The sequence below is a fragment of the Berghia stephanieae genome, chromosome 1 (assembly GCF_034508935.2).
Source record: "Berghia stephanieae isolate SIO BIC M18660-M18661 chromosome 1, UCSD_Bste_1.3, whole genome shotgun sequence".
NCBI lineage: Eukaryota > Metazoa > Mollusca > Gastropoda > Nudibranchia > Aeolidiidae > Berghia > Berghia stephanieae.
In genome coordinates, this window is record NC_088360.1 from 18,658,751 (window position 1) to 18,671,222 (window position 12,472).

Consider the following 12,472-nt stretch of genomic DNA (forward strand, 5'->3'; position numbering starts at 1 on the left):
CAAACCACATGTTCCTGTCTTGACAGCTCACGTTCCAATGTAAATAATAGAAAAAAATAACCTTTAAAATTTGGCTGTTAGGTGGCAAAAGAAACACATATTCATAAATACTCGATCATGCATCAAATAATGTCTAGATATGGATATTTTATGGAACAAAAGGTAAAATTTTCTAAAATTTATCAAAAGTTAGTCTATCTATTTTTAGACCAGAGCAAATTATTGCGCTGGTGTGAACAAAACGAGAATTATTCGGAGCCTGATTTTCATAATAATTTAGCCTTATATTATTATTTCTGCAACTGTTAGATTTTATGTAAACATATTTTCAATACTGAAAGTGTATTGCCTACAACTCAAACTACAAAATTGGGAGACCTATATTGTGCGTAAATTATTCCGGTCCCTAACGGAAATCACTAGCAACTTGTTATTGTTTACGTTTGGGGCACCTAACTTTACTGCTCTATATATCAATTAGTTGAATTAAACAGTGTAGGATCATAAAATTTACCAAGTTAGCAACACATCTTTACAAAATCAAACAACCAATAGTATCATACATGTATTAATCTTTAGAATCTGTTGTGTGTAATAAAGTACTGTTGTTGTGTGTAATAAAGTAGGATTTACGCACCACTGATGTTTACGTGGGCACAGAATGAAAAGGAAACAATATGATATAATATTACATTTGCATTATCGTTAGTGTGGTTAGTAATTCAATACGTTAGCGATACTTTATTACACAATCAAGCAAAAAAAAAAAAAAAATAATAATAATAAAAAAATAGTATCAATCCCGCATAATACCGTTGTGAGGCGGTGTGTAACAAGTAATCTCCGCGTCGATTTCGATCACCACAGAACACGCAATTCACATTTATTTGAATGCGATGCGTTGCAGTTGTGGTTAGTTACACAACCACCTCTATATAGCAAGGCCGGAGGCAATGATAGTGATGGAGATAATGATGATGATGATGATGATGATGATGATGATGATGATGATGATGATGACGGTGATAATCATCATGTTGTCATTCACAATCAGAAACTATGTGACCCACCGTCTCAAAACGGTATTATTATGTCGGGACAAATAGGACCCAGTATAAGGGGTATTTAAAATGACATCGATAAGAAATGCTATGATCTTTGAGGGTTTTTTTTTAAATTTTTTTTTCAATGTAACAAATTTTGTTTCTCCCCCAAAACGACTATAATCTAACCTAGAGTTTCATATCTGTTGCTAGGTCATCCCGGCATAATACCACATTGAGAAGAAGAAGAAGAAGAAGAAGAAGAAGAAGAAGAAGAAGAAGAAGAAGAAGAAGAAGAAGAAGAAGAAGAAGAAGAAGAAGAAGAAGAAGAAGAAGAAGAAGAAGAAGAAGAAGAAGAAGAAGAAGAAGAAGAAGAAGAAGAAGAAGAAGAAGAAGAAGAAGAAGAAGAAGAAGAAGAAGAAGAAGAAGAAGAAGAAGAAGAAGAAGAAGAAGAAGAAGAAGAAGAAGAAGAAGAAGAAGAAGAAGAAGAAGAAGAAGAAGAAGAAAGAAGAAGAAGAAGAAGAAGAAGAAGAAGAAGAAGAAGAAGAAGAAGAAGAAGAAGAAGAAGAAGAAGAAGAAGAGAAGAAGAAGAAGAAGAAGAAGAAGAAGAAGAAGAAGAAGAAGAAGAAGAAGAAGAAGAAGAAGAAGAAGAAGAAAGAAGAAGAAGAAGAAGAAGAAGAAGAAGAAGAAGAAGAAGAAGAAGAAGAAGAAGAAGAAGAAGAAGAAAGAAGAAGAAGAAGAAGAAGAAGAAGAAGAAGAAGAAGAAGAAGAAGAAGAAGAAGAAGAAGAAGAAGAAGAAGAAGAGAAGAAGAAGAAGAAGAAGAAGAAGAAGAAGAAGAAGAAGAAGAAGAAAAGAAGAAGAAGAAGAAAAGAAGAAGAAGAAGAGAAGAAGAAGAAGAAGAAGAAGAAGAAGAAGAAGAAGAAGAAGAAGAAGAAGAAGAAGAAGAAGAAGAAGAAGAAGAAGAAAGAAGAAGAAGAAGAAGAAGAAGAAGAAGAAAGAAGAAGAAGAAGAAGAAGAAGAAGAAGAAGAAGAAGAAGAAGAAAGAAGAAGAAGAAGAAGAAGAAGAAGAAGAAGAAGAAGAAGAAGAAGAAGAAGAAGAAGAAAGAAGAAGAAGAAGAAGAAGAAGAAGAAGAAGAAGAAGAAGAAGAAGAAGAAGAAGAAGAAGAAGAAGAAGAAGAAGAAGAAGAAGAAGAAGAAGAAGAAGAAGAAGAAGAAGAAGAAGAAGAAGAAGAAGAAGAAGAAGAAGAAGAAGAAGAAGAAGAAGAAGAAGAAAGAAGAAGAAGAAGAAGAAAGAAGAAGAAGAAGAAGAAGAAGAAGAAGAAGAAGAAGAAGAGAAGAAGAAGAAGAAGAAGAAGAAGAAGAAGAAGAAGAAGGAAGAAGAAGAAGAAGAAAAGAAGAAAGAAGAAGAAGAGAGAAGAAGAAGAGAGAAGAAGAAGAAGAAGAAGAAGAAGAAGAAGAAGAAGAAGAAGAAGAAGAAGAAGAAGAAGAAGAAGAAGAAGAAGAAGAAGAAGAAGATACAATTATTTCTTAATGTTGTATATATATTCAATTTAATTATTTGTTTATTACTTTCTTTTATCGTAGTCGATTTTAATCGTTTTGCATAGACCGTGAACCAAGCGGAACTATTTCCTTTCGAGCCATTTCCTTTACCACCTTCGCGGATTATTGTGGTGACTGTAGTACTAAAAATATAAACATTGCTTCGCGGGGCACTTGCCTTCGCGGATTGAAAATTTGCTATATATATAAAGAAGCGCTCGCAATAGTTTCAAACATAATTTACAATAGGTACCAAGATCTCTATAAACAAGAGCGATTCAGATTTTATTTTAAGCCAAATAATTTTCAAAACAGTTAATAAAGATGGCACTGTTTCCACCAACGGGTCCTCTTGAAGTGGTGTTTTCTTTTGACACGACTGGCTCAATGTATAGCTGCCTGGAGCAAGTCCGTGGACGCATCAATGATATGATCCAACGCCTACAAGCTGACATCCCAGGGATAAAGACAGCTGTTATCGCTCATGGTGATTACTGTGACTCCGATATCTACGTTACAAAGTGGGTCGATTTCACCACCGATGTTGCCGAGCTTTGTGATTTCGTTACTAAAGCCGAGAGAACTTCTGGAGGTGACGGACCAGAATGCTATGAGTTGGTTCTCCACCAAACTCGAACCCGACTATCTTGGACACCTTTCTCACGCCGAGTTCTTGTACTGATCGGAGACGCAGAACCTCACGATATCTACTATCCAGCAAACAAGGATAAAATCGATTGGAAGTTCGAGACCCAAGAATTAGCAAAGATGGGCGTCACCATCTATCCTGTCCAGTGTGGAAACTCCGGCCACAATGCTACGGCCTTCTACAAAACCCTGTCTACAGTCACCAAAGGCAAACACCTTAAACTTGATGATTTCGGGAATCTCTTCGATGTACTTATGGCTGTTTGCTACAGAGAAGGTGATGATACGGCAAAACTAGCATCATACGAAAAGGAAGTCAGAGCCAGATGTGGTTCAGCACCTCTTGCTCATGATATTGACGCTATTTTTACGTCTCTACGCAATGGAGACAGAGACACTGGCTCGGATATTTCATCAATGGATACAACACTTCCCCCCAAGGCAGTCTCGTTTATGCCATCACCGGCCATCCCACCAGTCCTACCTAAAGTCAAAGCCGAAGAAAAGAAAACAGTTGCAGGAAGACTGCCACTTAAATCCCCACTCAGACGGGGAAAGTCCGCCGTTACCAGCAGGTGTTATGCCAAAAGGACCACTGTATCCGATGTGTTGGACATGTACAGAGAAGACAATCTTAGGCTTTTGAAAAGGGAAAATGTCCCGAACACTAACTTCAAACTTCGTAATTTAAACTGGTCTCCGTGGAAGAACGTCTTATTACCCGAACTCCCAGACAAAAAGCCTAAAGAATGGGTGAAAAGGAGAGGCGGTCTGCACGGATATAGACTAAAAACCCTCAACCTCAAACCAAACCGCCAAATTCATTTAAAAGGCAACGGTACATCTGTCATGTTGTACGAGGTATCGGTCCAGACACCATCAGAAAACCGAGTCCGATTCCGACACAATGTTGTCTACTCTTCTTTCTCCAAGCGGTGCTTTGACAACACACAGTGGGAGCGTTGTCTTCTGGGTCGGGTCAGAAATCAGATTGACAGACTTCTGCTTGACGGATGTAAGATTGCCATGCGTTTCTACAAATTGTCACTTCGGGACGACATTTCCAATTTGAGGAACTCTCTCAAACGATACGACTACGCATGGAAAACAATTCGTAACGTTCGCAACAAACCTAGATTTGCCGCCAGGGGAGATTATCACATTTCATCATAATCGTAATAAAACCAACTGGGAATCAACATTTCATTTCTATAGGAGTGATACTTTCATTCCATTTAACATCGGGTCATTTTTCTTGACAAAACATTATTCAGACATCTTTGAAAATTGTGGTGCTTCTTGTGTTGACAAAAAACACATAGAAAAACTATCTTTATTTTATTATCTGTAATTAAGTTCCTTTGTCATGATCTAGATAAATATTAATTGTAAATATTGTATATTTAAATAAGTTGTCGAAAACAAAGACTTTGTATATGCTGTGGACCAACGGTTTATCTTATTATTTTTAAATAACCTCAACCATGCTTTTTTGACATTCCAGTATTCATGTATCGTTTATTTCATTAAATCATTTTCGTTTTATAAAATGATTTTTATTGTTTATTTATTTATTATTATTGATTATAAAAATCTCTATTTTTTTTATTTGGCTAATCGAGCAATTGCCATCGTATTTCACATCATTACCCCCCCCCCCCCCCAAAAAAAAAAAACAAAAAAAAAAACAAAAAAAAAAAACAACAAAACTTGAACTTCCCAATATTGATAGGTAGACATAAAAGTAGTCCATATTAGGAGCCATTGGGTCCATGTTTCTATAGCGTGAAACGGACAATACGCAAAGTGCTTTCCGACAGCTCTAAGAGACCCAGCTACTCAATGACTGTTGGGCGAACATGGGGTCAGAAAATAATACACATCGAATGCACGAGTTCTCAGTCTTTTTGCGTGTTATGTGAGTGCTCTATCAGCTACTGACACTCCCGATAGGTGTACATAGGGACAAAGAAAATATTCTTGGAGTCATGAAATTACAACCCCGATTGCTCAGTGGTAGATCACACACATCACAAGCAAAAGGACCGGTTATGGTCCTGGGTGCAGTAATTGGATAGCTGTGACGGCTTGATCTGTCGGAAAGTACTTTGTGATCGAATAATTTCATATTCAATGGGTTACTGACAGTTACCTCTGTCCGTCTAACGCTACAGAAACTGAGATAAACTTCGATCCCATCGGTCATATGACTCTGAAGGTCTTATATTCAGGAAATTGAGAGCATCGCTGTTGTCGGCGATGCATTTTATTAAATAAAAGGGTGAACAAATAATGTATTCTCGCTGTTTCGTCAAGGTCCTGCGTTAGTCATCTTTTCATTTATTCCACCAGCAAGCCATAATATGGTAACAATTTTTCTATTTCATTCTGTGGAAGTCGTCTGTTAGGCGCCCTTTTTGTTTTCCAATATCTTCAATATTCGTGACCTACTATACCACAACCAAGCACTCGTTCACAATAGTTTCATGTGAAAAATGTATTTCCCGATACCACCCACCGTCAATGTCACCCTTCCGATCACGGATCACTATTAATATCGCTTGACTATTAAGGTGCACCTGGTTATCGACATAATTTTCAATTACAACACAAACGTACACTGGCAAAGCAGGTCTAAATAGACGGACATGCCATGCAGTGACATGGATTTAAATGTTCCCATAGCTCTGTAGAGAACTCGCTTCGCACGCAAATGGACCTAGATCAATGACGGGCGAAGTCAAGATATTTTTTTCTGACCCCCCCCCCCCCACACACACACACACCTGTCCACCCAGCAGAGATTGGGTAGCTGGGTCTTTTAGATATGGCGAAAAGTACTTTGCTATAGACTAGCGTCCTGCCTAAAGAGAATCAATTAATGTCTTTTGTCCGTTTCACGCTATAGAAACCGGGACAAACTCCGGCTCCATGGACCTTATAGCTCTGAAGGACTGCTGTTTCCCCATCTGGTCACTGACCACCATAGATAACACAGTGTGCTGACCACTGACCAGTTAACTGCCTTACTCTGGAAAACACGTATTTTAAAATTGGCCAGAAAACTCGTCCTAAATTAAATATCGATCGATTTAAAGGACCCTCATCTTGACAAAAACTCTTGTGAAGTCCTAGGTTTGAGAGTGTTTGCCAAGGCGAGGGGTCATTTAAATCGATAGAAAATTAAGGACGAGTTTTCTGGCCAAAATTTTTAATGTGTTTTTTTTCCAGAGTAGGGTGCGGCAGTTAATTGGTTAATGTTTATGTTCGAAAAGAAAAAAAAAATGTTTTGCCATTGTATGCGTAGGCTACAAAGATAGTGACTTATGAATTCAAAGCAGCGGACATGGTTGATAAAACTGTATTACTGGGGGCATTTACGAATAATACATATTAACTCACTCAACCCTAACACCGACTATATCCGTAGTATACCCCGGGGTTACTTTTACCCCATGCCTATTTATTACAAATTATAGGCGTAGTATCAAAGCCAATGTTCTTAATTTTTACATGATAATGATAGTTGGATAAAACTATCTATCCACAAGCTCATTTTTAATAGTACATTTTTTTTTCCAATTTTGAAAAGTGACAAACGATCTATAGGATTGAGTGAGGTAAGATAAATATGAGCAAGTTTCTAAAGTTCTTTATTTTTTAAAAATCCACCGTCTGGTGTCGCCCTACAGCTTAGTTAGCTGTTGGCTTCGAACTCCTTGCGCACATTTATGCTATGCAAAAGCTCATTTAAAAATAGGTTAAGAAGGGAGTATGCTAACCATAATGCTAACCACACCCGAAAATTACGTTAAAGAATTGTTTAATGAAATGGCTCTACCTCTACACTTTTTTTTGTTTTGTTACATGGTTGATGCATTTTCTGACTGAGGAATGAATATTAAAAGAATTTGAAGTTGTCAACATTTTTCGATCCTCTACCTCGTAGCTTGAATGATATCAATGTAATCTGTGCGGCTTTGTGGTCTGTCATCTGCATTTTTTGCGGCCGCAAATGGCAATTTGCGCCCGCAAATATCAGGGCGATCCGCAAATTTTGGCAAATTTCCCCAAATTGGCAAATTTTGGGAAAATTGGCAAATCGCGTGGCAAATTTTCGGGAAAAAAAGAAGCGAAAACAAAATAACGAAAAAAAAAAAGGTGGGAAACTTGAGAAATTTTGCAGCTTTCCTGGGCCCAAACCAAGGGAAGCTACTCTCTACGGATAATGATCTTTTAAAATCTTTGTAACAACTTTGTAATAAATGTAGCCTCCTTAAATGTAATTAATTGTCTTTTATATTCCTGAAGATGGCAAATTAAGCCTGAAACATCGATGTAGACTGCCCCAAACATTGTGGTAAATATTTTAAATAATAATTCGCTCCATTACTACATGTCGAGCACTTTTCGTACCATATTTGTATCAAACACGATTCAATAATTGTCTTTTATATATATTTTTTTTTCTGTATCGCGTGTTAATTTTTACTGAAACGCTTAGTTCTCCTCGGCAAATTTTGGTCTTTTTGGCAAATTTCTTGGCAAATTTTGAGGTTTTTTTTGGCAATTTTTTTCAAATTTTGAGTCCCAATTTGGCAAAAAATGCAGATGACAGTTTGTGGTATGGTACTCGCCGTTGAACCGTTAGGTCCCTGGTTCGAGTTGGGCAGCGCAAAGCTGATTCCTTGACATTCTCTCAGAGCACTAAAGTGCAATACGAGTACCTAGCTAGCAATAGCGCTGTACCTGTTGAAAAAAATAATTGGAATAGCGCCTCACAGGCGTGTCTCGTTTTATATGTTAAATGTTGCTGTTGGCTTGGGACCAATATAAAGCGATTTGGGCATATTGTGTTGATATTGTGCCATAAACAAGCTCATAAAAAAAAACACTTTTTATCTCCCACCTTGTCAAGGCCCCAAACATGGCAGTATAGAGAGTTCCACTGTAATTGTTTTTGTTTTTAATTACGGCGCCTGCAACTGCAACATATCAGCGCCAGTAAAAAGGATGAAAATTGAACAGTAAAGATATTCTAGATGTACAATTAAAAGGACTTGAGGAAAAAGTAAGACATAGGGGAATTGATTAAAATAGAGAACAGATGTAGATTCCAAGAGCACACTATCTGTGTAATAGTTTGAGATCACCTAATAGTCTCACTCAGACACAAACACCGGTCCCCACAAAGAGGAACACACTCAAATGCTTACAATTAACCATATGTTAAAAATGAAAAAATAACAGCAAATAACAAAATTTTAAAAATACCATCCCCCAAAACTATAACTACATTCCCTCCTGTTTCCCTCCCAGCCAAGGTCAGGACAAAACTATGTAATCTCATTCCAAGATAAAGACAGAAAGCAATTGGAAAACAGATATATCGGGGATAGAAAACACAACAAGTATCTCCCCTCCCTGCCCACTATGGGAGGTCAGGAACCCCCCCCCCCCCCCCTTCCTAGTTTTCACTGTAAAATTAATAAATTAAACAAAAGGGATGAGGTCAAAGAGCAAATATTTCTTTTTATTTCATGAATCCTAAATCTCATAGGTATCTCATACATACAATGAAATGATTACAAAGTACAGTAAAACACAAAGGAAAGACTGGGAGGTTTAAAATTCTGTGCAAAAATGTCGAAACTTTCAGATCACATAAAGATGTCTCTCTTCCATTCAATTAAATAAAAACAACCACTCGAAAAGCCTTCAGAGTTTTTACATATAACATTCAGTCTCTCACTTCGATACAATTGGTTTTGCCACAACCTGCGAAGTTTTTACTGTCATTTATTCATTTATTACACTCCTGTAATAAATCTATGTCAGGAAATGACCATTTCTCTCTACTTTTGTCTCACCCCCCCCCCCCCCCCATCCCCTCGGTCTTCCTTTCTCTCTACCATCCTTTGCCTCCCCTTTCTCTCTCTTTACAGGCACATACATATTTCCAAATAAATGTCAAATACCGAACGGTTCGAACATGTATATATCTCTTTACAAAAAATAAATATCAAATTGAAATCTCAGTACAATATTGGCAAATCTGGCTCACCCGTGCAATTTCACAGCAAATAATTAATGGGTGTAATGGCTGGTTTTAAGTTGTTCTGATTAACATAATGGCAGTTGTGAGAGGAATGTTTGAATAACTGATGTGCTCAAAGCCCTATGATTTCTCTTGTGTTAACTTATGTTAAACTAAAACAACCAAGCTGCCTTTAAGAACGTGCCAATACAATGACGTCGATATCACCAAAACCGATGTTAATATCGACATTAAAAAACAAACCCTTAAAAATTGATTACTAATTTTATTGCTGGGATTAACTGTGTTTGAAGGATTATCATCCCTTCAGTTGGGTTCATTTTACTATTTGAAAAGACATTTAAAACAAATTTCTCTAAATGAATAGAAAAACGAAATCTCTTGATGCAACATCTAGACTATAAATAAATATATTGTATACTGCGTGACATAATCAAATTGATTAAGATTGGACAATATCTTAAATAAACTCTGATTCTGAGAGATAGACGCTTTATGCCAAACGCTATGCAATCATTAAAGGATGTTGCAAGGTGGTCAGAAAGTTACAATATTCTTACTAGCTCTGACCATAACCTATGACTAAATGAGTTGGATGCTAAGCTCCATGCCCCATGCCTCAAACAAGCATAAACGCTTTATAATATCATTTTTGTTTCATAAAAACTGAAGTCTATGACATGTCCATTCCATTATTCAACTTTCAATTGAATAGATACACACTAAATTTCTAAAATTGATGACGTTCTTAATTTAGCTTTGTGTGGCTACATTAACTCTGCCTCCAGTTTGACTGCTTGTTTGTTTTACCTGCCAAATAAAAACAAAAATAAAACATTTAGCCTTCTGAATACAATCACAAACACGAAGTGGTTGATAAATTGAACAAAAAAAAAAAAAAAAAGAAAAGAAAAGGATAGATCCGGATTTAAAAAACTATACATCTATATGTAATCTTTTTTTCTCTTACATTTAAAAGTCAAAAATTTTTAAATAATGATCCCCCCCCCCCCCCCCCGAAAAAAACAAACATAAACAAAACAAAATACCCCCCCCCCACCCCTAAAAAAAAAAAAAAAAAAAACCCAAAAAAAAACAACAAAAAAACAAAAAAACACATGATCATAGATCAAAATAACTTTAAAAGGCTTAATAATAAGGAACCAACCAAAGTAAAATCCAGACTTACCCCTGTAGAATCTCCGGCAGCAACAGATGACCCGGATTTACATTCATACTTCCGCCTGTGCATGTTGTCTATCTCCGTAACGTACCACGTGTCTGGTGCTAATACATTGATTGATCCCACTGGGGTGTAAGGAGCTGAAAACAATAAGTAGGTTTGATCAGCAAACATGATTTTTACGGCCAATTCTAATCATAATGCATATAAGCTACAAAGCTGAGTTAACATAAAATGTAACCTTTGGAGAGCCTCCTGGATTATCATGGCTTTTCAAAAATAACATTTGCTGCTATCCTTCATGGACACCACTGGTATATCACAAGGTATGTTTCAACTGGTGCGGCTATGTGGTCTTGTGGTATGACACTCGCTTTCGGATCAGAAGGTCCTGGATTCGAGCCTTGTTCGGCGCATAGTTGAGTCCTTGGAGAAGACTCTTTACTCACATTCTCTCACCGCACTCAGGTGTAAAATGAGTACCTGTCCGAAAAAATTATAACATCGCCTAACAGGCATCATGTCTCGTCCTACATGTTAAATGTTGCTGTTGGCCAGGGACCCCTTGTAAAGCACTTTGAGCACATTTAGTGGATATTGCGCTATATAAAAGCTCAATTATTTTTTTTCCAGTTATATCTGAATTAGACTCAACTACAAAATCACAGCTGGGTGGAAAGGGTGGAGGAGATATACTAGTTAAGCCATTCAGTCCACATACTTGAATGGAGCCAATATTGGACTCGTAAATTGATTAATTAAAACAACTTCAGCAAAGTCGAACCAGACTAACAGCACTGGAAGAGCTATAAAACATCAGAAAAAATACACAAGACAGAGACAATTGGAGAATCTTCACCACAAGAAAAGGGGAATGACCGAGGCTGTGAAGTTGAAGACATCGAAAACGGAAAGTTTTAAGTCAGTCAAAGCTGGTGACAAGCAAAAGAGAGGGAAGGAAAACAAACTAGTCATTCTCGATCATACTCGAAAAAGTTGTAAACCATTTAGACAAGTTACTCTACTGTATTAAATAGACAGTTCCCCCTATTGAAGTTTGGCCAAAGTGCACCCCCCCCCCCCCCCCCGCCCCCCAGCGTAATAGCTTACCAAGGCCCAAAAAAGAAATGGGTTTTGTATGTTTAGAATACTAACGAAAGAGTGAAAATGGAAAGGCTTCGCATGGGAACAAAACAGACAATGGACGTTTCGGGTACAAACCCTTCGTCAGCACAACAATACACAAATAAACGTGGAAAACATATAAAATATAATGAAAAATAACTTGTATTGTTTGTACCCATTGAGTACAGACGATACAAGTTATTTTTCATTATATTTTATTTGTTTTCCACGTTTATTTGTGTATTGTTGTGCTGACGAAGGGTTTGTACCCGAAACGTCCATTGTCTGTTTTGTTCCCAGGCGAAGCCTTTCCATTTTCACTCTTTCGTTAGTATTTTACGATCACCGGCTTCAGGCAGCCCTTACCGTTTTCTACTTTTCTGTATATTTAGAAGTAGACTTGGTATGATGTAAAGAGCTGAAGAGTCTTCATCACTAGTTTCGGCCCGCCAAGAGAAAAAAAGAATAAGTGGATCTCATCTGCAGCAAACATTTGCTGCTATTTTTCATGGATAGCTTCATCTTCAGCTCTTCCTCTCATTCTTAAGGCAAAGATTCTCAAATTGTCGACCTTGCACCTTTTTTTTCTGATGTTTGATAGCTCCACCGGTGATGATTATCTGGATTGACTCAAGCAATTTATTTCCTTTGTTGAAGTTGATATGCAAACACTTATTTTTGTTAACATTCCAAGAGTCTATTACAGGCAGACAGGATGTGCCAAATATTTCTCTGTCGTCTCTTTGGGTTTTAATAAGTGATTTATTTCCGTTTTTATTGTTTTTGTTATTGGCTGAAGAAGGGTTTTGAGCCCAAAACAGTCAGTGTTTGGTAGTTTGTTCTGTTTTGAAGCTGTTATATTAGTTTTTGTT

The 12,472-nt window shown here is 37.1% G+C and overlaps 2 protein-coding genes across 2 annotated transcripts in view; one reads left to right on the forward strand and one right to left on the reverse strand.

The window, feature by feature from the left end:
* The first annotated feature begins 2,823 nt into the window (after nt 1-2,823).
* Nucleotides 2,824-4,784, forward strand: LOC144969561 (uncharacterized). Its single transcript, XM_078908707.1, has one exon. It carries the CDS (start codon nt 2,911-2,913, stop codon nt 4,405-4,407), a length of 1,497 nt encoding a protein of 498 aa, XP_078764833.1. The 5' UTR covers nt 2,824-2,910; the 3' UTR covers nt 4,408-4,784.
* A 3,957-nt stretch (nt 4,785-8,741) lies between these two features.
* Nucleotides 8,742-12,472, reverse strand: part of LOC144969585 (hydroxymethylglutaryl-CoA synthase 1-like) — a 19,424-nt gene continuing 15,693 nt past the window's right edge. Inside the window, exons 8-9 of the mRNA XM_078908733.1 lie at nt 10,482-10,615; nt 8,742-10,102 (exon numbers count right to left, since the gene is read on the reverse strand). Coding sequence (XP_078764859.1) covers nt 10,046-10,102; nt 10,482-10,615 — 191 coding nt within the window. The 3' untranslated portion in view covers nt 8,742-10,045. The remainder of the gene's footprint in view (nt 10,103-10,481; nt 10,616-12,472) is intronic.